This window comes from Canis lupus, chromosome 6 (genome assembly GCF_011100685.1).
Source record: "Canis lupus familiaris isolate Mischka breed German Shepherd chromosome 6, alternate assembly UU_Cfam_GSD_1.0, whole genome shotgun sequence".
Taxonomy (NCBI): Eukaryota; Metazoa; Chordata; class Mammalia; order Carnivora; family Canidae; genus Canis; species Canis lupus.
Genome location: NC_049227.1, coordinates 23,590,464 through 23,615,103, shown reverse-complemented (window position 1 = coordinate 23,615,103; position 24,640 = coordinate 23,590,464). Strand labels below are relative to the sequence as shown.

Genomic DNA, 24,640 nt, shown 5'->3' with positions numbered 1-24,640 from the left:
AGAAGGCAAGTGTGAGAGATTAGACAGGGTTGAAAATGTTGGACAACTCTTAAGGCAAAGCTGGAAACTCTGGTTGCTGGGCAGAGAGGATGCTGGGTAATAGGTTGGAAAAGTGCTAGAATAGGTGGAAGGGCCCAATTCCACACATGGTATTCCAGCATCCCTGGGGACTACTCCCAAGGTCTCCAAGGCAACCCATCAGCATCCTGGTGAGGGTGGCTCAGGCAATGGCTTCCACTTAGAGGTTTTGACGTGTGCCAGAGTTGAGTGTGAACATCCACGCCAGTCTTGCTGGAAATCCCTTGGTCTCAGCTTTGTTACTACAAATAAGACTGTTATGGGAGCTTTGGTAAGAGGAAGGACGTTTTCTTGGTGCTTGTCTGCCATGATCCTGTGCCTTTGAGTCATTTCCACCTGTGCATACAGAGAGGGTGAGAGGAAGGCTGTGGGCACATCAGCTTATTAGTCCTGCGTCGTTACTCAGCATCCTCTCTGCTTGGCACCCAAGAGTTCCAGCTGCCCTTCCTAGGAGGCAGGCTTGTCCCTTAAGAGAAGGGCCCCTGGAAGGAGGGTGCCCTGGAGTCCCCTGCATGGAGGGAAGGTGGGGACCAGTTCTTGGGAGCCAGGGCTGCTCTGTGACTCATTCTGCCCTTCTCTTCCCTCAGGGCCACTCAAACGGTAACCGGAAGTACGAGTCAGACGAAGACAGCCTGGGCAGCTCTGGACGGGTAATGCGCCCCAAGGCATCCTTGTCATGGCTGCGTGCTTGCATTTTCTAACCTCTGCTTCTCCTCCCTTGTGTCACTGCTGTCTGCCCAGGCACTTCACATACCACCAGCTAATGGAAGATTTTTGCAAAGGAACCAGTCCCTTTGGCAAATACTTTTTGAGGCCCTGACCTAGTAGGGATCTGTGGAGAGGAATAGAGAACAGGGTAGCCTGTCCTGGACGGGGGCTTATAAGGGCCACAGCTCACATGTCAAAGTAATGCCCGTATAACCTCATAGCATTAGTTAATTTACTTCTTGCAACCACCCAATGAGACAGGCTAACATTATTCATCCCCATTTTACATATGAGAAAATGGAGATCTCGAGCAGCTTTCCCCAGTTTAGCCGGCAAATATTTCCAACAAGCATCTCAGGAGTTTGTTATCGGGCAGATAACAGATGTAGGAAGACCAGCCCTCAGGAGCCCTTCTCTTGCTGACTCTGAAACATGCTTCGAACCTCTCACCTTCCAGCCTTTGCTAAGGCGAGTGTCCCACCTGCCAGCTCCTTTTTCCCACTGTGGTCACATCTCTTCAAAGCCTACCTGTTCCCCCAGACTGGTCCCCTTTGGCACCTCCTACAGAACCTTCCCCGATAGCCCCAGCAGGCTTGACTTTTGCTCTGTCCGGACGTAGATCATTTACCCCGTGGTATTTATTTACCACATGGTACAAGGTCTCCGCATGATGTGGAGCAGAGTTGTTCAACCATGGTACTACTGACATTCTGGGCTGGGCCCTTCTTTGTCATGAGGGGTGCCCTGTACATTGCAGGATGTTTACTGTGCACGTACACACAGCTGCCTGGCTCTGTCCTGTAAGGACCTTTGGAAGAGCGTCTTTAACTGGGAACATGACACATTTTCAAAACCCATTCCCCAAAGCATCCTGTTGATTCCGAGAGAAAAGCGGAGTGGGTGTGCTGTAGGGTCTGAAGTCAGACTTTTCTGATGTATTGTATGGGTCGCAGGCCAAGGGGGCAGCTTAGTGTCCAGCTTCCTCAAGCAAACCCTGCCTGATAAATGAAGCAGAAGCACTTTGAACTGCTACAGTGCATTCTGCTGGCCTTTGTGTCCTGGTGCTCTAATATGCTCTCTGTGCCCATAAATTGGCAGGATTTGAGGGATTAGAAATGGAGTTGTGTTTGTCCAAGAAAATTTGACACCTTAAGGACTTGCCCTCTGCATCTTGCCAGCCAGGCTTGTGCAGTAGGAGCAACCGACGGCTGGTGGTGGCGCCTGCATCCCCGCCCCTCGTTCCCTGGCCTGTAAACCACTGTGCCTGGTTCTCTCCTTCAGGTCTGCGTGGACAAGTGGAATCTCCTCAACCCCTCCCGCCTCCACCTGTCAAGACCTTCTGCTGTGGCCCTGGAAGTGCAAAGGCTTAATACTCTGAACCTTGAAAAGAAAATCGGGAAGTCCATTCTGGGGAAGGTACCAGTGATGCCCATTTCAGAGCCCTCTTGCCACTGACCCAGAGCCTGGCCCACGCTTCTACTCCGCTAACGGTTCCTCCTGCAGGCTGGCTGGGCGGCCCTGGGGTGCAGGTGCTCAGGCAGCTGAGCCAACACCTAAGTCTGTGTGGCAGGTGCATTTGGCCATGGTGCGCTACCATGAGGGTGGACGCTTCTGTGAGAAGGGCGAGGACTGGGACCGTGAGTCAGCCGTCTTCCACTTGGAGCACGCAGCCGACCTGGGCGAACTGGAGGCCATCGTGGGCCTGGGGCTCATGTGCTCACAGCTGCCCCACCACATCCTGGCTGATGTCTCTTTGAAGGTGAGGGGTGGAAGGGACCCAGCCATGATCTCCGAGTTGTGAGTTTGAGCCCCATATTGGTTGGAGAGATTACTTAAAATTAAAATCTTTAAGGTGCACCTGGGTGGCTTAGTTGACTATGCATCTGATTAAGCAGTTAGCATTGATTTTAGCTTAGGTCATGATCTCAGGGTTGTGGAATAGAACCCCGTGCTAGCTCTGCACGAGGTGTGGAGCATAAGATTCTCTACTTTCCTCTCCCTCTGCCCCTCCTTCTCTCTCTCTCTCTCTCTCTCTCTCATATTTTGTTTATTCATGAGAGCCAGAGAGAGCCAGAGACATAAGCAGAGGGAAGAAAAGCAGGCTCCATGCAAGGAGCCCATTGTGGGACTCGATCCTGGGACTCCGGGATCACGCCCTGAGCCAAAGGCAGATGCTCCACCACTAAGCCATCCCCCACTCTCCCTCTCTTAAAAAAATAAAATCTTTAAGAAAAAAAATTGTTGATAATCTCACAGTTGGTTGTCACGAGACTGTACAGCTGGCTGCAGCATACTGCTGCCTTTGGCCTGTTCCCCCAGTATCTGCCACAGAGCCTGGCACAGAGAGGACACTCAGAGGGATCTGAGGGCTGAATAAAGTAATCTCAGAGCCCAGAATGAGTGGTGAGGGGCCAGGACTGGGGGAAATCTCCTTGTGAACTCAAGCTGTTTACATAAACCACACCCTGGCAACTCTGTAAAGGGATTTATAAGCCATTTCAGTTTCCCCATCTGTAGGCTTTCCAAAGGCCTTTCTCTGGGGGATGGACTCTGGCAGCTTCCCCTAGCAGGAGTGTGGTTGGACAGAGCTTCGCGGTTAGGATAGGGCAGGCAGGAAGGAAGTGAGCTGTGTCCCAGCAGGCTTCTGGCTTAGCAAGTAAAACGGTGGTGTGCCCGGAGAAGCCGCTGTGTGCTCTAGAAAGCCCATCACCCATTTTCTACAATGCCACCCTTGTTTTTTAAAAAGATTTTATTTATTTGTCAGAGAGAAAGAAAGCACAAGCAGAGGGGGTGGCAGGTATAAGGAGAAGGGAGCCTAATGTGGGGCTCAATCCTAGGACCCTGAGATAATGACTAGAGCTGAAGGCAGATGCTTAACCGACCGAGCCACCTAGACATCCCGTTCAATGCCGCTTCCTTTGGAACTTTTGTTGTTGTTTTGTTGCTAAGACATTTATTCACTCAGCACATGCTTTTTGAGACTCTCCTACACTTGGCTCTGTCCTAAGTTCCTGCTCTCAAGGACCAGACTTTTCAGGTGGAAAAGGACATAGTAACAGACTGTAATTAACAAATAAGAATCTTACAACAGAATTAAAAATAGCCTCTATTGAGCACTTCCTGTGCCAGGCATTATTCTAATATGCTGGGGAAAAAATATGACAGGGAATGTAACTGAAAGTAGCTGGATAGGCCTCTTGTATTAGGACACAGGTTCTAGCTGCAGGGGAGGCTAAGAAATGTGGTCTTCAGGTGGTCAGCCAAGTGCCGGCAAAAATGTGGCAGAGGAGGATGGATTTGAGGACAACTGGTGGTTCCTGCCACGCTTCTCGAAGCCCGAAGGTTGAGAAGGGCCTTGTGGGCTGATATGAGGGTTTGGGATTTCTCTGAGTGAGATAAGAAGCCATGGAGCAGCTTTTGAGAGAGTACTGTGACCTGACTTGGTCTTTAAAGGCATCTCTGTGGCTGCTGCTATTGGAGGATCTTGAAAGAGCAGAATGGAAGCAGGTAGGAATGTGCAGTGTTGGTGGGAATGTAAAATGGTGTGGCCACAGTGGGAAACAGTTGGACTACTCCTCCAAAGGCTAAGCATAGTGATACATGTGATCCAGCAATTGCACTCCTAGGTATCTACCCAAGAGAATAAAAACACACATCACATGAAAACTTGTAACAGATATTCATAGCAGCATTATTCATAATAGCCAAAAGGTGGATACGATCCACCAACTGATAAATAAAATGTGGTGTATTCATACAATGGAATGTTATTTGGCCAGAAAAAGAACAAGGCACTGATAAAATAAAACCTTTATGCTAAGTTTTTTTTTAAAGATATTATTCATTTATTCATGAGAGATACACAGAGAGAGAGAGAGAGAGGCAGACACAGGCAGAGGGAAAAGCAGGCTCCACGCAAGGAGGCTGATGTGGGACTTGACCCTGGGTCTCCAGGATCACACCCTGGGCTGCAGGCGGCACTAAACCACTGCGCCACTGGGGCTGCCACCTTTTATGCTAAGTTAAAGAAACGAGTCACTGTAGGCCACATAATGTATGATTGCATTTATATAAAGTGTCCAGAATAGAGCAATTTCTAGGCCAGTGGTTACTTAGAGCTGGGTGGGATAGGGGCATTTGGGAAATGATAGTGGGACGGTATGATCTTTTGGTTTCTTCTTGGTCTGATGAAAATATTCTGAAATTGATAATGGTGATAGTTGCACATTCTGTGAATATACTAAAACCACTGAATTATGTGCTTTAAATGGATAAATTATATGGTATGTGAATTACATCTCAATAAAGCTGTTAAAAACTTTAAACAATAAATAAAAACTTTTACTTTTTAAAAGATTTTATTTATTTATTTGAGAGAGAGTGAGCGAGAGAGAGAGAGCACACAAGCAGGGGCAGAGGGAGAGGGAGAAGCAGATTCCTCTGCTGAGCAGAAACCCTGACATGGGGCTCAATCCTGGGACCCCAACGACCATGACCTGAGCCAAAGGCAGATGCTTAACTGACTGAGCCACTCAAGCACCACCCCCTTGAAGCAGGGAGCCCCACTGGAGGCAAGAAATGATGTAGCTCTCTGGAAGAATCGGAGCAGATGGAGTACAGTGAGCCAGAGTGGGCTGAGCTTGCATTCCTCCCTGCCTCATCTCGGTCTCTCTCCCCCTCTTTGGTTTGTACTGACAGGAGACAGAAGAGAATAAGACCAAAGGATTCGAATACTTACTGAAGGCAGCTGAAGCTGGCGACAGACAGTCCATGATCCTGGTGGCTCGGGCTTTTGACACCGGCCAGAATCTCAGCCCAGACAGGTACTGTGGCTGTCACTCAGGGATTGCTGGTGGGATCTTGGGCTGCAGGTGGGGACCTCCCATCAGTATCAGCACAGACCCGGGTTCTGGGCTCAGCTCCCCTAGACCCACCTACTGGGGACAAGTTAACTTCACCTCCCTGAAGTCAGTCTCTTCATTGTGTGAAGTAGGAATAATTAAAGAACCTGTATCCCAGGGTGGTTGTGTAAGGGTTAATTGAGATGATGCCTATAATTCTCACGGTGTTGGGAGATACAGCGTGAGATAAATGACAGACATCTTGGCCATTATGTGAAAAGATTTGCTTTCGATCCAGAGTGTTTATCCCTAGATAAAAGGTTTAAGGGTGATTATTTTCATTTATTTTTTATTTTATTTTATTTTTATTTATTTATTTATTTATTTTAAAGATTTTATTTATTTATTCATGATAGAGAGAGAGAGAGAGGCAGAGACACAGGCAGAGGGAGAAACAGGCTTCATGCTGGGAGCCCAACGCGGGACTCGATCCCGGGACTCCAGGCCAAAGGCAGGTGCTAAACCACTGAGCCACCCAGGGATCCCCTTCATTTATTTTTTTAAAGAACGCTTTTATTTTTAAAAATATCTTAAAAGATTTTATTAATTTATTAGAGAGAACATGAGTGGGGGGGGGGAAGAGGGAGAAGCAGAATCCCTACTGAGGAGGGAGCCTGATGCGGGGCTCGATCCCAGGACCTTGGGATCATGACCTGAGCCAAAGGCAGATGCTTAACCAACTGAGCCACCCAGGCGCCCCAAAGAATACTTTTTATGTATGTATGTATGTATTTATTTATTTTTAAGAGACAGAGAGTGTAGGAGGAGGGACCAGGGGGGAGGAAGAGAGAGGATCTGTGTCCCCACTGAGCACAGAGCCTGCAGGGCTCAATCTCACAACCCTGAGATCATGACCTGAGCAGAAATCAAGAGTTGGTTGCTTAACCCACTGAGTCACCCAGGTGCCCCTCTACTTTTATTTATATTATTTTTCACTTCTGAGAGGGAGGAGGGAAGGAAGCAAGCTCAAGGAGTGGTTCAGTCTTGGTATGAGTTTCCAGGGTGAGTCTGAGTCTCCTGGAGACTATGGCTCTGCAAGTGCCAGCACTTTTCCAGCTGTCCCTCAGGCTGAGATGCCAGGACTAGTTTCTGTAGTGGGAGGAAGAGAGGGTAGCCCAGCTTCACCTCATCTCCTAGGCTTAGCCAGTGGGAAGTCCCAGTGGTCCCAACAGTAGAGATCATTTGGGGGAATTGAACTGGTCATGGGACCCATTGCTCAGCCCTGTGGCTCCCCCTGGATCTCAAATACCCCTGCTATCCTCTGGGGCCCTGGCTTTCTGGATGGAAGCAGGGTGGGCACTTTCATTGTCTATACCTACAAGGTTGGAACAGCCTGGAACTTCCCTCCTCTTTGGGTCAAGGTCTTATCTCCCCTCCCTGGGTTTAAGGAAAGTCAGGACTGTGGCTGGGTCATACCCAGCTCTCAGTGTCTAAAATGTCTTGTTATGTGACATCCTGCCTGTATTACATATGCAGTCCAAGAATTTATCAAATTCTACTATGTAACAATAATTCCTCTTCTATTTGGACCACATCTATATATGTGTGATTTTATTTCACTGAGAGCAAGAATCAGGTGTCCTGCATCTCTTGAATCCCAGCACTTATTGCAGGGCCTGGGTTAGTGGTTGAATGAATGAACCGACACTTCTCTCTGACATAGAGCAAGTATATTTTAGCCTCATTGTATGGGTGACTCAACTAGTTCTGAGAAGCGAAGGGACTTGCCCATGGTGAGATAGCTAGTAAGTGACAGGGCCAAATCTGGGGCCCTCTCCCCTCTCCTCCAGTCCGCTGTGTACTGGCCTGCTTCTCCGTGGACTCAGAGCTATACTGGCATGGAGAGGCGGTGAACAAAAAAGACATGACTTGCTTATGTCAGGTCAAATGCCGACATGTCCGGCGCCCATTGATTGCAGTGGGGAAGCAGGGCTTGGGTGGGAGGCCTGGAGGTGGGCGTTGAGTATTTGTTTCTGAGGTCCTTAAGAAGTCTTTGCTCTGTGTGTTTTCTCTTCATGCCTTTGTTTGCTTTTTATTCAAGATGATGGGGGGGGGGGTTGTTTTTAAGAATTTTTTTAGTATTAAAAAAAAAGAATTTTTTAGTATTAAGGCTGTCAACTCTTAGGCATAGGCTTCTGTCTCTCTCTCTCTCTTTTTTTTTTTTTTTTAAAGATTTAAAAATTTTTTTTGACAGAGCCAGAGAGCACAAGTGGGAGGAGTGGCAAAGGGAGAGGGAGAAGTGGGTTCCCCGCTGATCAGGGAGCCCTATGCGGGGCTCGATCCCAAGATCCTTGGATCATGACCTGAACAGAAGGCAGACGCTTAATGGACTGAACCACCCAGGCACCCCCATAGGCTTCTCTTTTTTAAAAAAATGTTTTTCAGAGATGGGTATCATCAATGGGGGGTGGAGGGTGGCACATGTACCTCTGGATGACCATTGTTACTGGGTTTGGGACAGCTGGTTTTTAATATTCATGTAGTTAAATCTATCACAATTTTCTTTTATAGCTTCTGCTATAGTCATTTTCTTATTCTTCTTCCTCATTCCAAGCAGTTCCAGCCTCTTCCATTCAGGGAGCGTTAATTAAGGGCCAGCTCTGGGTAAGGCAGGGCCCCATGTAGGCCCAAATTTGCATTTATGTGGTTTCAACCTTCTCAGAAGTGACCCTTTGATACAGGGAAGGAACAGTCATTGGAAATTACGAGGCAGGGTGGGCACCCTGACCACTGGGTGTAGAGTCGGGTGGGGGTGGGCAGGGAGAGATTAGGCCCTTTCTCCTCTTTCCTGTATAATGTTTTTGGGGCAATTCTCCTTTGCCCTTTTAGACTGGGGAGGGTCAAAGCTGAAAAGAGTGAGATCACATCATTTAGTGGCTCCCAGTCCACTATTAAAATCCTAGTTTGTTGGATATGTCACTGGTAATTTTCAAATGAGTTGCCCTTTGTATGAAATAAAATGGAATCAATGTTATCTCCTGAACCCCATCCCAGCCAGCCACTTGTTTACATTTATACATTCAGCAGACATTTAGAGAGGCTAATCTATTTGCCAGGCCCTGGAAATGCAACACTGGATAACACAAAGTTCCTGCCTTCTTGGAGCTTATGTTCTAGCCAGGGGAAACCATGATACCCAAGTGAATAAGGAAACAGAAGAGTTAGAGATTGAGTTAATTGTAGGAAGTAGGGTGTGCCTCTGACGAGGTGACATATGAGCTGAGGTTGGGGGGATGTAGAATCAGGTATGGAAAGACAAAGAATGAATGCTCCAAGTGGAGGGAGCAGCAGGTGCAAGGGCCAAGGAGCAGACAGGGTTAGGCATGTTCAGGGAAGAGAAAGGGGCCCAGCCAGTCTGGCATGGAGGGAGCTTTAATGGGTTAATGGGAGCCAAGGCAGGGGTAGATCCAGGTCAGGTAGGACCTCAGAGGAGAGGCCAGCAAGTCACTGGAGCTGTTTGCTCCTGGAACATTTCACGAGACCTATAGACTTTCTTATCTGCATCTCTCTTTGCTCTTTCCTGATGTGCTATAAATAGTTACTCACATGCTTAGTACAATCTAAGAAAAAGAGCCCGCTGCCCTGTTTGCTCTGTATTTCACATTGTTCAGATTTGATTGGAACCTGTGTATGCCCTTGGTGGCTTGGCCTTCTATGTGCTATAGTAGGGAAAAAGAGTTGAGAGCTGAGGGGTGGAGCCACTCTCTCTGAAGAGAGAGAAACCCACTCTTCAGGGGGGAGCCCTGTGTTGTGCTGGAGGAAAGCCAGAGTTGGCTAGCACTGGGAGGGCATAGGATGGGGCTGAGTGGTTACTGTTAGCTTGGATGGTTCTGGAGGCCTTGGCAGAGGGTCCCCCACCCACCTTTTCTCCTACTTGAGTCATAGGGCAGATTGGCTGGTGTCCTAACCACTGCAAATGCTAGCCCACAGTGTGATTTTATACAAACTAGGAATATTGCCCTCTTCCTTAAGATACTCTACATCATCTGTTGGAAAATTGTGTAATACACCAATCTTGCTAAGGAAAGCTACTTGACTGCTGTCTTAATATCTAAATCTGCAATGTGAATGACACCCCGTAGATATAGCATTGGGTACTGTGGGTCGTGAATCATAGGTGGTGGCCCCACTGGGATCCCTGACTTGCCCCTCCTGCTGATGGGCCTCCTCCCTCCTGTCTGTTGCCATGGTAACCTCTAACTTTATCTCTCTATCTCTATCTCCTGGAAGGTCCCAGGACTGGCCAGAGGCTCTGCACTGGTACAACACTGCCCTGGAGATGACAGACTGTGATGAGGGCGGCGAGTATGATGGGATGCAAGATGAGCCTCGGTACATGCTGCTGGCCCGGGAGGCTGAGATGCTGTTCATCGGTGGCTGTGGGCTAGCGAAGGACCCACAGAGATCAGGTAAGGTCTGGCAGACCTGCCCCTGGTAGGGGATGGGGAGCAGGGCTGGGCTGGAAGGGACATAATTCATGTCTCAGTGGAAATTATAGCAAAATGCAGGGCTGAGTCTCTTCTTTCATTGGAGAGAAGAAGGATTCCTACTGGCCCTGTATGCCTCCAGGATGCCCATGTGATGCTGGTTCAGGTGGGGGCTTTATGGAGCTGGTATACAGATGAACATTCTTATTTCAATAGTTACATATTAGGAGTTTGGTAGTTTTGCAGTTTTAAAAATTGAACTGACATTTTCATAAAATTCACCATTTTTATTTTTATTTATTTATTTATTTTTAAATATTTATTTATTCATGAGAGACACACACACAGAGAGAGAGGCAAAGACCTAGGCAGAGGGAGAAGCAGGCTCCCTGCAGGGAGCCCAATGTGGGACTCCATCCTGGGACTCCAGGATCACGCCCTGGGCTGAAGGCAGTGCTAAACCTCTGAGCCACCTGGGCTGCCCCAAATTCACCATTTTTAAGTGTATGTATGGTTCAGTGGCTTTTAGCCCCCAGGTGCGCCCCCATTTTGTTTATCAATTCATTAGTTGATATGCCTGATCTGTATATTTTTTCTATTACATAATAAACATACTGAACTCCTGATTTCATAGGATGAGCCTAAATTTAAGTTTTTTAAGGTGGTATTAAAAAAAAACAAACTAAGCAAATAATAGTGGAATTCTATAGTCCCTTATTTAAAATTTCTAAATCCAAAAAACTCTGAAAACCAAGTGTTTTTGTATACCTTGCACAGATTTTCTTGGAAGCAAAACCCCTCCAGAGCTGACATGAGGCTGTTAATAATCTTTATTTCTTCTAGTTTATTTCTTCCACTTTTTCACGCAGTCCCACAATTGGGTCTTATAAAAATCCCCTGCCTGATTCTCATTGGCTCAAATGCAATCACCCACCCACCTCCTAAACCAATCACTGAGCTCATTGAGATGGCTTACTCTGATTGGCTGCGCCGCAGTCTGGTTGTCTGATTGGCTCTGTGTGATTCCTCCGGGCCTGGTGGGAATGGAGGGAGTGCTCTGATTGGCCAGGCTGGAACCACGTGTCCACCCGGGTTCCAGGGAGGTTGAGGGGATAAGGAGTCGTTTGGCTCCTTAAAGAAATCTCAGGGTGCTGTTCCCAGGGAGGGGTCGGGGAAGGGGCGCTGGCAAAAACGACAGGTGATTCACCTCTTGGTGCCCCGTTTTGCTCTTCTTCAGGCGACTTGTACACGCAGGCAGCCGAAGCGGCGATGGAAGCCATGAAGGGCCGGCTGGCCAACCAGTACTACCAGAAGGCGGAGGAGGCCTGGGCGCAGATGGAGGAGTAGCTTGCCCGGGAAATCACTGCCGGCCAGCCCCGCGCAAGAGGGCTAAGACGGGGCGGGGGAGGGAGAAGACTTATTGACTTATCTGGGGTTTTTTTGGCGAGGAAGGGCAAGTATTTTTAGTGTGCTGTAAATTAACTTTTGTATTTTGTTTTTTGACTCTTGAAAATGTCTTTTCTACGAGTGGAGACACTTAGTTGTCCTTTGGGGCAGCATCTTGGGGAGCAGGAATTGAAAAAGCAGCCTAATGAACCAACATATGGTTTTAAGGGTTTTTTTTGTTTTGTTTTTTTGGGTTTTTTTTGGGGGGGGGTTGGTCATGTGATCTAAGAAAATACATTACCACCATGGATAAAAAATTAGGGCTTTGCTCACCGGCTGTTTCAGGCTGTACTGAAATGAAATCTCAGGTCCACAGAATTTGTATCCTGAGTTGTGATGGGGAAGGTAGAGCTGCACATCAACTTTCCATGGGGTGTGTGTTTTCATGACTGAGTGCCAAGCCTTAATTCTCAGAGCATTTGGAAGCATGCATGGCATTGTTCTGTGGATATGAGATTGCACGGTACCCGGCCCCCTTCTGCTGGTGGCAAAGGCCCGCCCACTGACCCTTTGCTAATCTTTTAGTTTAATTTCCTTCCCGAGTGCAACTGATTTTCTGGAATACAGCCAAATTCCGTTTTGTAGCATGACTTCTACAGTGGGTTTTATAAAACAGGTTTGATTTTTTGTATGCACATGTTTACTACCTCTAACTTATCCATCAGCTAGTGTGGAATTGGGTGCGCCTCAACCTTTTATATGTAAGAACAGCAATTTGGAATTGGAGCCTTTCCTCCAAGCAGACATAGTCTGCATCTCAGCGGCAGCATCCACCGTGTAACTGAAGTGTCTTTGTACGGTGTTTCTCTGTGTTTTCTTAGCATCTCACGTTGGTATGTAGGCTCTGTTCCCCAGCCCCTGTCCTTGCCATTTTCTGTTTGAAGTTGGGCTGATTTTCTTGTAAATTGCAGCAGTAAGAGTTCAGCAGCAGCCCCTTGAGATTTATCCAAGATGTTTGAGGATGAGAGGGCAAGAACTCTAAACACTCATTAATTCCAGTAGTTTCCCCAGGGCCAGGCTGCGTCTCTCTGTACTTAATGAGCTTTCCCTTTAAAAGGAATAAGACTTAATATGACTCAGCTGGTGTGTCAAAGCAAACACACTGCTTTGATCGAGCCCAAGTGCCAAAGCAGCCTCTCTTTCTGTGTTTAAAAATGAAAACATAAAAAAGCAGAATATGACATACAGACCGTTCTTATCTATTAAAACAGCTCTTTCAACACATTACTGTTAAGTGCTGTGGATGGCCTGGATAGATAGCTAAGCAAATGCTTATTGAGGAGTCAGTGAACCTGTGTATGCATTGTGTTCGAACTGCAGACTGTGCCCTAGGGGAAAAAAAATCAAACATACTCAGAATTACCCTTGAAAAATATCCTTTAAACCACCTGTAAATTACAGTATCCCTCATTTTTGTGTGGGTTCACCACAACTGGCTTCATTTATGAGTTGGGACTAATCACCCTGTTTTCATTTGTACTCAATCAAGAAGTTGGCTTGCATTAGGTTTTTTGTTTGTGTGTTTTAAACCAGTGCATATAGTTAAATTGCATATGGTAAATGTACATGAGAAGCAGCTTGCTTGTGACTTATCTCTTACCTCTGGTAAAGGGCCTGATAGTAAATATTGTAGGCTTTGTAGGTCCATATGGTCTCTGTTGTAACGACTCAGCCCTGGTGTTATAGTGAAGAAACACCCGGGAACAGTACCTAAATGAATGAGCTTGGCTGAAATTCCAATGAAACTTTATTTACAAAAATAGCCTGCCCAGGCAGTAGTTTGCTGACTCCCACTCTAATCCTTGACAAAGGGTTACTCTGAAGGCAAAAGCTATCTCAGTTTTTCAGCTTTCAGTGCTCAAAAACACAGTGCTTTGGCAAAGTAGTCACTCAATAAATGTGTGAGCAAATGGAGAACCAACCCTAGTCAGCACCTAATCCATGGCTCTGATTTCTTTCAACCAGTTAATGACTTGTCTGAATTGGCTTTCAGTGTCACTCCTCCAGTTCCATCCACCCACCTCTATGGCCTTAACTCAGCTAGCTTCTCTTCCAGGAGGCTGGGATGGCCTGGATAGATAGCTAAGCAAATGCTTATTGAGGAGCAGTGAGAGTACAATGATCTGCAAAATACCAAGATCCTGAGCCAGTAGGAGAACTTACCCCACCTTCGAAACCTAGTTTTGTGTCTGCTAAAGGTGGTTAGGGCATCTTTTTTGTTTCAGATTCTGGGCATGCAAAAGACAGAGAACCCCAGGACATTCCAGCCTAATTGGGAAGACATCAGAGACCATCTTCAAGTGCAAGGGGCAGGTGAAGGTCCAGAAGATCAGCAGAGTCTGGGATATAGTCCCATATCTTCCATCATAGATGGAGAAACCAAGGTTTTGAAAGATAAGACTCTCGCTGTGACCCTGCTGGTTAGCAGCTAGCTGCAGCTAAGATTTGAAAGCTGCTGTTATTTAGAGGATCCTGGGAATAAAAGTTAAAATTAATCTAGAGTATAATGTCCCTTTCAGTTTTGCTATAGGTTTTGTTTCTTTTTTTTAAAGCAGACTTTTTGGATGTAAGGAGGGAAAAACCATCCCCAACCCCAGTGCATCTGAATATCCCTTCCCATCCCCTCCCCTGGGGCACTGTGGGAATTCATCATCAAATGCAAACTTGGGGAACCAAGCCAGGTAAATCACCCTGGTTGCTATCTTAGTGACTTCCTTTCATCCCAACACATTTGTCTGCAGTACTGGAAATGATTTACAAATCAACACGTTTACAAAGGTATATGCAGCTTATGTGGGGGAAAGGGGACAATATGCATTTTCTCTGCATGGATTTATGCCTTTTACTCCTGTTTCTTGTCTCAAGGTAACCATTTAACCAAAATGAGGTGGATCTTGGGTGGGGCCCAGAGGAATGGCCTGTGTTATAAATTTATTTTTGCATATGTACCAAGTTCCATATCGTCTTTTCAAATAAAGTGGTTTCTTTCTTTCCAGTCTCAAATACAAATGACTCCTAGTAATAAGGGACAAAGTGGCTGCCTGGATGAAGTAGCTGTCTGGAGGGCCCAGGGTTCATCTGAAAGGAGCAGGTGGGATTCAGCTCCAAGTGATTGTCACCATGGGAAGTGTGTGGGCACAGTGTCACCCCATTTTCCAGTCTTTCAAGAGCTGCTGAAATTGGATTTGTTAATGCAAGGTCTCCTGATTTTTAATATTTTTAATAAATTCTAGTTTTTAAAAAAATTTTGTCTAGATTTGGCCCTACATTGTCCGTTGCTTTCAAGTATGTGAACTTCTTTTTTTCCTGATTTTTCTCATCCATAAAACAGAATAATCTTTACATTTCAGGGGATCCCTGGGTGGCTCAGCGGTTTAGCGCCTGCCTTTGGCCCAGGGCGTGGTCCTGGAGTCCCGGGATCGAGTCCCACGTTGGGCTCCCGGCATGGAGCCTGCTTCTCCCTCCTGTCTCTCTCTCTGTCTATCATAAATAAATAAATAAATCTTATTAAAAAAGGGGATCCCTGGGTGGCTCAGAAGTTTAGTGCCTGCCTTTGGCAGGGGGCGTGATCCTGGAGTTCTGGGATCAAGTCCCGCGTTGGGCTCCCTGCATGGAGCCTGCTTCTCCCCCTCCGCCTGTGTCTCTGCCTCTCTCTCTCTCTCTATGTCTATCGTGAATAAATAAAAAATTTTAAAAAATCTTTACATTTCAGAGTTGTCATCAGCCTCAAAAAAGATAATGCATGTTAAAGATGCTTTGTGATCCAGAACTTAAGAAAATCGTGGTTGCTGGTATGAGCATTTGGTTTCAGATTAATGCTTTTTTTAACTTCAAGAAATTTGAACTTAAGCCTAGTACATTGAAGTCACATACTTTGGTCCATTTCCTCCTGAGTCCCCACCAAAATGACAGAAAGGAGATTTTCTTAATGGTGTAAGCCCATGAGGCTGGAAAGCAGAGGGATTATAATTGAATTAGCACTGAGAGCCCCCCCCCCCCCCCCCCCTGCAAGGACTGAGGCATTGGCACCAGGAACCTCTGGAAGGGAAAATGAAATGGGTGAAAAATACAAGGTCAATTGAAGACGACTTAAAAGTATTGGACAGCTACACTAGCTCACCTCCCCTGTGTAGCCAGCCAGCAACCTGTCCATCACCCTCAAGAACCCTGGGAGGCCAAGCACAGTAGAGAGTCCAACTACTCTACAGAAAAGAGGGCTAAGGGGTGTCTGGGTGGCTCAACTGATTGAGGGTCTGCCTTTGGCTCAGGTCATGGTCCCAGGGTCCTGGGATCAAGCATTGCATTGGGCTCCCAGCTCAGTGGGGAAGTCTACTTCTCTCTGCCCCTGCTCATGTGTGCTCTCTCTTGTTCACTCTGTCTCTCAAATAAAATCTTTAAACCCTTTAAAGCCTCATTCTTGAATAGCCAGCCAAAGATCCCCATGTCCCTATGTAAGCATCCATAACCATTTCATACAAAAAACACCAGAACGAACGAACAGAAGAAACCATCTTGGAGGAAACAAAATGCGGGAAGAAGGAAACCTTAGACAAAAAACTATCCTTAATTTCCTCAGCTAAGATATTGCAGGGGCGCTTGGCTGGCTCAGTCAGTGGAGAGAGTGATGCTTCATCCCAGGGCTGTGGGTACAAGCCCTGTATTGAGTGTAGAGATGACTTAAAAATAAGAATCCTTTAAAAAAATTTGCACCCACAAAAGAACAGATGCAGTTCTAAAAATGCACACAACAAAAGAGCTCTTGTAAATTGAGTATGTTCTTACAGAAATGAGTAAATTAAATTACAGGGTTGGAAAATAATGGAAGAGATCTCCCAGGAAGTGGAACAACAACATCAATTTTTGGGGTACTGCTGTTGGGGTCCCAAGCCCACTGCCAAGAAAGGATCCTTGAGATGTCTTTGGTGCAAGAAAAGGTGATTTTATTAAAGCCTCAGGGACAGAGCTGCTGTGGCCCCAGAATTGTGAGAAGCAACCGGATTATATACTTTGGGGTTGGGGGAAGTAAAGATAAGTTTCAAAAGGATTTTCATATGCTAAAGATGACTCAGGATATTGGAAGCCTTGCTATGTCAAATCAAGATGGTTTTTCCCTCTAGCAAGGTGTGAACATTGACAGTTGGGAGCTTCCAGGATGAACATTATATATGCTCTACCTGCCTCAAGTATTTATCAATAGGCTGCAGGTTATAAGGGCATTTAATTTTATCTATATTTCCTCCTGCCTTTTTTTCCCACATAATCAACCAAAAAAAAAAAAAAAGATGAAAAATGTGAAAGAAAATTCTAGAAGTCAGAGGAACCGGCAAACAGCTGTACACTGTTCTACAATGGAACACTTAAAATCACTACCACTTTTGTGAAGAAATTAGCTAAGAACATCCCAAGATTATATATGTGTGTTTTTTGTTGTTGTTTTGGGGTGGTTTTGTTGTTTAAAGATTTTACCTTTGCATAATCTCTATATCTAACACAAGGCTTGAATTCACAACCCCAAGACCAATAGTTACCTGCTCTTCCACTCTTCCAACTGAGCCAGCCAGCCGCCCCTGTATGTGTGTTTTTTTAATGATCTTTCCCTTGGCCATTTAATATTTGGAATCGGAGTTCTAAGATCTTAATTTCATAGATAAGATTTTCATACTGGCTTTGAATAGAAATTGAACTTGCATGTAGATATAGTGTCATTTTTACTAGACTATATTTGCCATGTGTTCATTAAAATTTAAAGAAGTGAACTCAGTCCTACCAGTATACAAATAATTTATCAGTAAGCAAATATTTTTACTGTAATACAGTGAGGGTTCCAGAAAGATTTGGTTTCTTTCCTTCTACCTTGACATACTTACAAGTATTTCAGATCACCAAAAGGAACCCTGGTTAGGACAGGGTTTGGTATTTTCCTTTTATGAGCCATTTGAAACAGCTACTTGTTTTTCTTCCTACACATTTCTTTCTGACTTAATACATATTTTTAGTTTTCCCAATTATAAACTAAATTCTTGAGAGTTGGAGTTCTTAATATTAAGTAGTATTTATTGGGGAAAAACCAGTGTAATAGTCTTAATTAAGACAAAATAGTTTTTTTTTTTTTTTAAGTCTAAGAGCCTAACTTACGAGTTTGAGGCAGTTAGAGGGGAGAGAATCTTTTTAAAAAAATTCAAGAGTATTTCTCAGAACTGAAGGATGTATGTTTCCCAGAATAACAGGCCGCACTACCTAACACAATGAATAAAAGTAGACCTGTGCCAAGATTCATCTTCATGTAATTTCAGAACAACGAGAACAAAGGATCCTGGAAGCTTCCAGAGGGAAAGAACCAGTTTTATACAAAAGATCGAGAATCAGAATAACATCAAACATAATCTCAACAGTAACATTGGAAGTTGGAAGATGATGCCTTCTAAATTCTGAGGAAAATGCTTTTAACATAACACTCATATGCCCAAAATATTCATCAAGTATAAGAATAAAGACATTTTCATACCTATAAATTCTCAAAAAAATAATCTTTCATGTATTCTTTCTCCAGAAGACACTGGAAGATTTGCTCTATCAAACAATGGCTAGGGGCGCCTGGGTGGCTCAGTCAGTTAGCGTCTGCCTTTGGCTCAGGTCATGTTCCTGGGGTCCTGGGATGGAGCACCCCATGAAGCTCCCTGCTTAGAAGAGAGCCTACTTCTCTCTATCCCTCTGCTCCTCCATCCCCTACCCCTGCCCGGGTGCGTGCTTTCTCTCTCTCTCTCACTCTAACTTAAATAAATAAAAATCTTGAAGAAAGAAGAAGAAGAAGAAGAAGAAGAAGAAGAAGAAGAAGAAGAAGAAGAGAAGAAGAAGAAGAAGAAGAAGAAGAAGAAGAAGAAGAAGAAGAAGAAGAAGAAGAAGAAGAAGAAGAAGAAGAAGAAGAAGAAGAAGAAGAAGAAGAAGAAGAAGAAGAAAGAAGAAGGAGGAGGAGGAGGAGGAGAGGAGGAGGAAGAGGAAGAAGAAGAAGAAGAGGAAGAGGAAGAGGAAGAGGAAGAAGAAGAAGAAAGAAGAAAGGGTAGTGTGTGTGGGATTAACAAGAAATGCATGGGATCCAGCACCAGACTGAGGTGATATCAGATCTCCAAGAGTGTAGGAAGATCCAGCATGGTGGCCTTGCCCTGAACTTAGAGTTTACAGTCCTGTGGGGGTGCCTGGTTGGCTCAGTTGGTGGAGCATGCAACTCTTGACTTGGGGTCCTGAATTTGAGCCCTTTATTGGGGTAGAGTTTACATTAAAAAAAAGTTTATGGCCTGATAAGGGGCTATGGGAGAAATGTCTTTTAGAAACTAAAGCAGTAGAATACCTTATATGTCGTGTGGCAAGGATGGAAAATCTGAAGTTAAGTTAGGTATGGATTCATAGAAACTTGATACATTTTTTTTCTAAGGTGATTATTTAAACATTTTCCAGAAAAGGAAAAATAATAGCTGAATGCATAGCTAAGCTCGGGCTTAGTGAGTGCCATTTACTACTTACCACACCAATGAAAACACAATATGAATATTTGGAGGACTGAGGTCAGGGAGTGTTTTCAATGGTGGAAGTAGGAATGGCTAGAGTTCAATTCTTACCTTCCTTAGTAGGAAGCCAATTAAGAATGTCTAAAACTGAAAATATATGAATATATATATGCGTGTTGTTTACACATATGGTGATAAATATCAGAAGAATCAGATGAAAGTTGAAAATGGTTGCCTGGGGCAGAAGGGGCAGGCATACTGCTGATTTTGATAACAAGACTTATGGCCCTGATACATGCATGTACAGCTTTGATAAAATTATCAACTTAAAGTAAGAATTTAGGGACACCTGGGTGGCTCAGTTGGTTGAGTGTCTGCCTTTGGCTCAGGTCAGGATCTCAGGGTCCTGGGATCCAGCCCCATATCACACTGGGCTCTCTGCTCAGGGGGGAGTCTGCTTCTCTCTCTCCTTTTGTGCTTTCTCTCTCTCTCTCTCTCTCCCTCTCTCTCTCGTTCTCAGTCTTTAAAAAAAAGAATTTAAAATAGCCACTAAGTTAAAAATACTAAAGTTGCTAAGTTAAAAATTCATGATAGTAATTAATGTAGTGAGCATCTACTGCTTTACTGAATCTAAGACACCATCAATCTTAAGATGTACCATTATTTTATGAATCAGTAAGTAAAAAAAAAAAAAAAAAAATCAGTGAAGTAAACTGCCTGCCATTGATCACAAGATACAGGCCAATTGTAGAGATAGTGAAATGTGAAACACAAGTCTCAACCACGATATATGGTGTGTCAGACATTGGGCTGGGCACATACAGTTATCTCTAACCTGGTGACCAACGACAGTAGTATTGTAATCATTTCACAGATGAGAAAAAGGAAGCTTCATGGGGTTCCATGGCAAAAGCATTTGCCAAGAATGCTTTCAGTCGTCAAGAAAGAAGCTTCTAAGAGCAGATATCATCATCGTTCCAACATAAAAAATGCCAACTGAGGCTGTTGTGTTATTTCCCACCAGTACCTTTCCAGGACACCAGGGAGCATGTTTGCAAAACTGAAAGAGTTTTAGAGGAATAGAGGAAGAGTTCCACCAGCAGCAGGGCCTGCTGCTGGATGTGGCTCAACACAGGACATCTCACTCAGGCCTGTGGATCTTCGAGTAGTCAAGGTATAAGGTGACCATATGTCCTGTTTTACCAGGGAGAGCCCTACTTCACTCCTATACCCCAGTTTTATTTCCAATTAAGCATCTATTTTAAAAAAAGGGGGCTCAGGGCATCATCCTAAGGGTATATGCTCTGCATACAATGCCAATGTGTCTCCTGCAAGAACCAAGTTCCTTTTGGGGAAGCCTACATGATCCTGTGGCTGCCTTGGTTGTGGGTAACTCAATGCTGGGTAACTTTAGCAAAGAAGCCATTTTGGGGGGGGCGGTGTATGCAGCTTACAGAATGGAAGGTAAAATTGAAAGAATCAAGCCTCAGAAAGAATAGTGCTAGGTCAAGTATGTAGATCTAAGAAGCAGAAAGTAACAGATGGTCTGGAAGTTCAGTTTACTGCCCTCCTGCTATTGATGGCTACTGGATTCAGATTCAGATTCAGATTCCCAAGGCTAAAGCCTCTGATTGGCCTACCCCCTTAGCAGTTTGATTGATTGTCCCTCATAGACCACAGGCAGTAGTGTTTCCCAAAGGAAAATATCCGTATTGGAACCAGAAAATGGGGGAAAGGATTCTGGGAAGGCAAAAACAACAGGTTCTCATCCAGAGTATTCCCTTTGGGGAAGAAGAGGAAAAAGGGCCCTGAAGTTTTAGAGGCGAGTGTTAAACTTTTCGTATGGTTTTGTTGCAAGCCTATCTCAAAATTGTTTATAATCTTGCTGTAGGCGTGGATCCTCTGGGAGGCTAATTCAAAGATTCATATTTAGGAGGAAGAGATTTCAAAAAGTTTACTTTTTAATACAGTACAACCTATATAGAGGAAATTGCACAATTTTTAGTGTACAACTTGGTGAACTTTCGAACATTTTCGGCACCCCAGAAAGCTCCGTTGGGCCTTCCCAGACAATATATCCTTCACCCACCCTACCCCGCCCTGCACAAAGTAAACACTGTTTTGGCCTTTATTCTGGTAGATCCAGTCTATAGGAAAGAATGATTAAATTAAGCAGAAAAGAATATTCTGTGAAAGTTCACTACGCTCCTGATAGATGATTGTCAACAGGGTGGGTAGAAAACTAGCTTCACAGTACAAATCTCAATGCTATTAAATTTCATAAGAAGAAGCTTAAGCATTTTATCAGGAATGTTCATTTCTTTCCAGAAAGAGATTTGTGGAGAAAAGTTTGGTCTCCATCCAGATTTGGGATAACTTTTCTTTTATAGGAGCAAGGGAGTGAAGAATAGAGGAGATCGAGGACTGAGTCCCCACGTGGATCCCCACTGCCTGAAGCTGAGTTAGGATACAGAGACAGTCAGCCTTCACCTGACAGTCCCTAGACTGGGGTCAGGGTACAGATGGGTGGTGTTTGGTCTGTGGTGCTTCCCCCCTTCCACCTGTGCCCCATTAACCAGAGGCACAGAAGGAGGTACACCAAAGGAGAGTCAGGATTTCAGCCCTTCCCTCCACCCCCCCTCCTTAAAGCTGCTGGGACCCTGAGAGTCCGGGAGTTCTGATGAAATATTCTGGGTCTCCTGCTTATTAGTTTCACACCTGATTGTTACAGACAGTTGTGTAATGGGGCTGCAAGAGTGCAAGAAACTCCAGGGACAGACCTGAATTGCTCCAAAATGTTCTGTCAGAAATATCTCTAGCTTTATTTGAGCCCCTACCATACAACGGGGGTTTATTTCTTACAATAGGCAGCTACCAGGTAGCACTAGCTTTAGCAGAAAGGGGGCATTCATTGCAATGATAAAAGGATGTCTCTGAGACTGTGAATCCCACTGGGTCCTAGGAAGGATCTGCTGCTGGGAGCTGGAAAACCCCTGAGGATTTCTCTACGACTCCACTCTTCTCATCGTATCATTTTTTCTCCCCCATGTACTGGCTTTCTCTACTTCTCCAATCTATTTCACAAAATAGGGCCACCTCAAATCTCCCTACATCCCTTGTTCCAGTCAGTCTTAGTCACTAACACTTAACACTCTGTGTCAAATCTAATTAAATTAATAAATCAGGAAATCACCATGTCTCAGTTTACATTCTCAAAAAAGAATCTGATTGGTCTGACTTGAGTCCTGTATCTACCAGAGAGCCCACTGGCCATGGTGTGGCAAGGGCAGGGCAGGGCACAAAAGGTGATTGCCAGGGATCCGCTCTCTGGGCTGGTCGGGCAATTCTTAGAAATGTGAGATTAGGCAGATATTCTAGCAATTTTCCTTCACTGTGGGGAAATTTCCTTTTGGAAAACCCAGCACAAACTCACAAAGTCCCTCCTAGTACTAAAACACTGCGACTAGATTAATGCTTCTATTGATCTTAAGGACTATTCCCCATTTAGCTTTGTGATCATGGTATCTCCCCTGCCAGGTAAGTATTCCCCATTTAGCTTTGAATCCCCCACAATAGATAGCCTGTGTCCTCAATAGATGGCTGCTTCTATATTTTTAAAAAATTCTTTTAAAAGCAATAAACTCTCCCTGTGCAATGAAATCTTCGCATATCAGTATTTATGTTAAAAAGGTAGTTGGGGGAAAAAAACTGAGTTTAGGAGGAATTAAAGATGAAGAGAAATATGGAATGCCCAAATGTTAGGGTGTGTGCCAACTGGATATTAACCAGAAACTTAAATATAACATTATAAACAACTTACATTCACATTGTGTGTTGGTTAGACTTCATAATGTTGGAGTAGAAGAACATGATTCAGAATGATCTTGGTACCGTAATATTTATGAACGTGGAAAACATACGGAAGATCATTCTATATATTGTTCATGAGAATATATGTATATATATATATGTACACACAGAAATATCTGTATCTATAGGTATAAATATAGATGTGAAAGTATAAGAAACTGATTGAATACACATCAAATTATAATAGTCATAGCTGAGGGAGGATGTTTGGGAAGGAGGTTTTATCTTTAATTTATAATGGTTTAAGACATTTTTATTTAAAAAAATTTTTTTTAATGATCTAGTATATTTTTAAATGGATTTTTAAAAGGACAGCATATTCATATCGTTTCCTGAGTAGCTTTTAAGAAAAAAGAATGTACATAGGAAAAGAATTGGAAGTGAAATGTTACCATATTAGATGGTGGGAATGTGGGTGATTATTTTTTCTTTGTACTTCTTCTGTATTTTTATTTTTATTTATTTTTTATTGTTTTCTTCTGTATCTTTATGTTTTTATTTTATTTATTTATTTTTATTTAAAAAATTTTTTATAATAAATTTATTTTTTATTGGTGTTCAATCTTCTGTATTTTTAAATATCTATTTCCATCAACATGGATTGATATTTTAAAAGTATATTTGGGTGAAACAAAAAACAAAACAGTTGCAGATCAAGAATAATAGTATAATATTTATGTAAAAACCCATACACAATAAAAACAAAATATCCATTTTTCTCTGAGTATCTGTGTATCCGTATGAAGACAGCCACATAAATTCACAGTAAAAAACCCAGAAAGACAGACACTAAGCTGATAATAATGGTCACCTCTGTGGATGGGACTTGGGGTCAAAGGTAAAAGTGCATATTTGGGCCTTATCTGCAACGTTTTAATATTTTTGTAATCCTTCATTTATTATTTGAGTACCTAAAAATTAAAACACCTAACTTTCCAGAGAAAGCTGCTCAGGCGAGCTCCCGGGTTTGGCCTCCCGAGCCCCCGGGGCGAGTTACTACCGGAATCCAGGATTCCTCCGGGGATACGTGGCCGCTCCGAGGTCTCCGGGCTCAACAGCCGACTCCGAACACGGATTCTTAAACTGCTTATCGCTCTGAAACCTGTTCGGGGTGGGAAAAAAAAAAAAATGTGGCTGTAGATATTAGAGGAAATATTTTCCTTTAGACGCATGATACATTCAAAATCTATCAAAAACAAGCGAAACGCGAGAAACATTAATGAAATTTGCTCGGAAAGTATTAAATAGCTTCCCGGAAGGCCCCCTCGGCAGCACGGTAGCGTGGCCGAGCGGTCTAAGGCGCTGGATTAAGGCTCCAGTCTCTTCGGGGGCGTGGGTTCGAATCCCACCGCTGCCAGGGCGCTTTTGTTTTTTTGGCCCTACCGCTTCGGCAGCGGGCCGCTCTCCGCCCTTTTGCCGGGTCACCAGCGCCCCCTGCTGCCAGCCCGGGCGGGCGGCCCGCATGAATGGAGCGGCGGAGGGGGCGGGTCTGCGCGCGCCGGGGCGGGGCATTGTGGGTAAAAGGAAGCGCGAGGCCCGGCCCCGCTCCCCCCACGTGTCCGCTGGAGTTTCTCCACCAGGCAACATGGCCGCTGCCTGAGGAGACCCGGGCCGCCGCCGCCTCTGCAGCCCGCGGGTACCTGGGCCGTGGCCGCCGCCCGCGCACGGCCCCCGCGGAGAGGTGAGTGCCGAGAAGGCAGCGCACGCG

The 24,640-nt window shown here is 44.7% G+C and overlaps 2 protein-coding genes and 1 non-coding gene across 11 annotated transcripts in view; all 3 read left to right on the top strand.

Annotated features, from left to right (window-relative positions):
* The window catches only part of EEF2K (eukaryotic elongation factor 2 kinase), a 65,421-nt gene extending 50,616 nt beyond the window's left edge, over nucleotides 1–14,805 (top strand). For 6 of the 7 annotated variants that reach the window (XM_038540081.1, XM_038540076.1, XM_038540077.1 and 3 more), the window contains exons 13-18: nucleotides 666–728; nucleotides 2,068–2,202; nucleotides 2,357–2,545; nucleotides 5,485–5,609; nucleotides 9,918–10,096; nucleotides 11,352–14,805. In XM_038540081.1, coding sequence (XP_038396009.1) covers nucleotides 666–728; nucleotides 2,068–2,202; nucleotides 2,357–2,545; nucleotides 5,485–5,609; nucleotides 9,918–10,096; nucleotides 11,352–11,461 — 801 coding nt within the window. In that variant the 3' untranslated portion in view covers nucleotides 11,462–14,805. Of the gene's footprint in view, nucleotides 1–665; nucleotides 729–2,067; nucleotides 2,203–2,356; nucleotides 2,546–5,484; nucleotides 5,610–8,244; nucleotides 8,292–9,917; nucleotides 10,097–11,351 lie in introns of those variants that run through there. The other variant, XM_038540082.1, reaches the window with a different exon arrangement.
* Nucleotides 14,806–24,207: 9,402 nt separating this feature from the next.
* Nucleotides 24,208–24,289, top strand: TRNAL-AAG. The gene has a single exon. It is a non-coding gene; the product is annotated as a tRNA-Leu (tRNA).
* A 177-nt stretch (nucleotides 24,290–24,466) lies between these two features.
* POLR3E (RNA polymerase III subunit E) overlaps nucleotides 24,467–24,640 on the top strand; it is a 29,484-nt gene continuing 29,310 nt past the window's right edge. For 2 of the 3 annotated variants that reach the window (XM_038540074.1, XM_038540071.1), the window contains exon 1: nucleotides 24,467–24,613. The gene's annotated coding sequence lies outside the window, so the exon portion shown is untranslated. The remainder of the gene's footprint in view (nucleotides 24,614–24,640) is intronic. The other variant, XM_038540075.1, reaches the window with a different exon arrangement.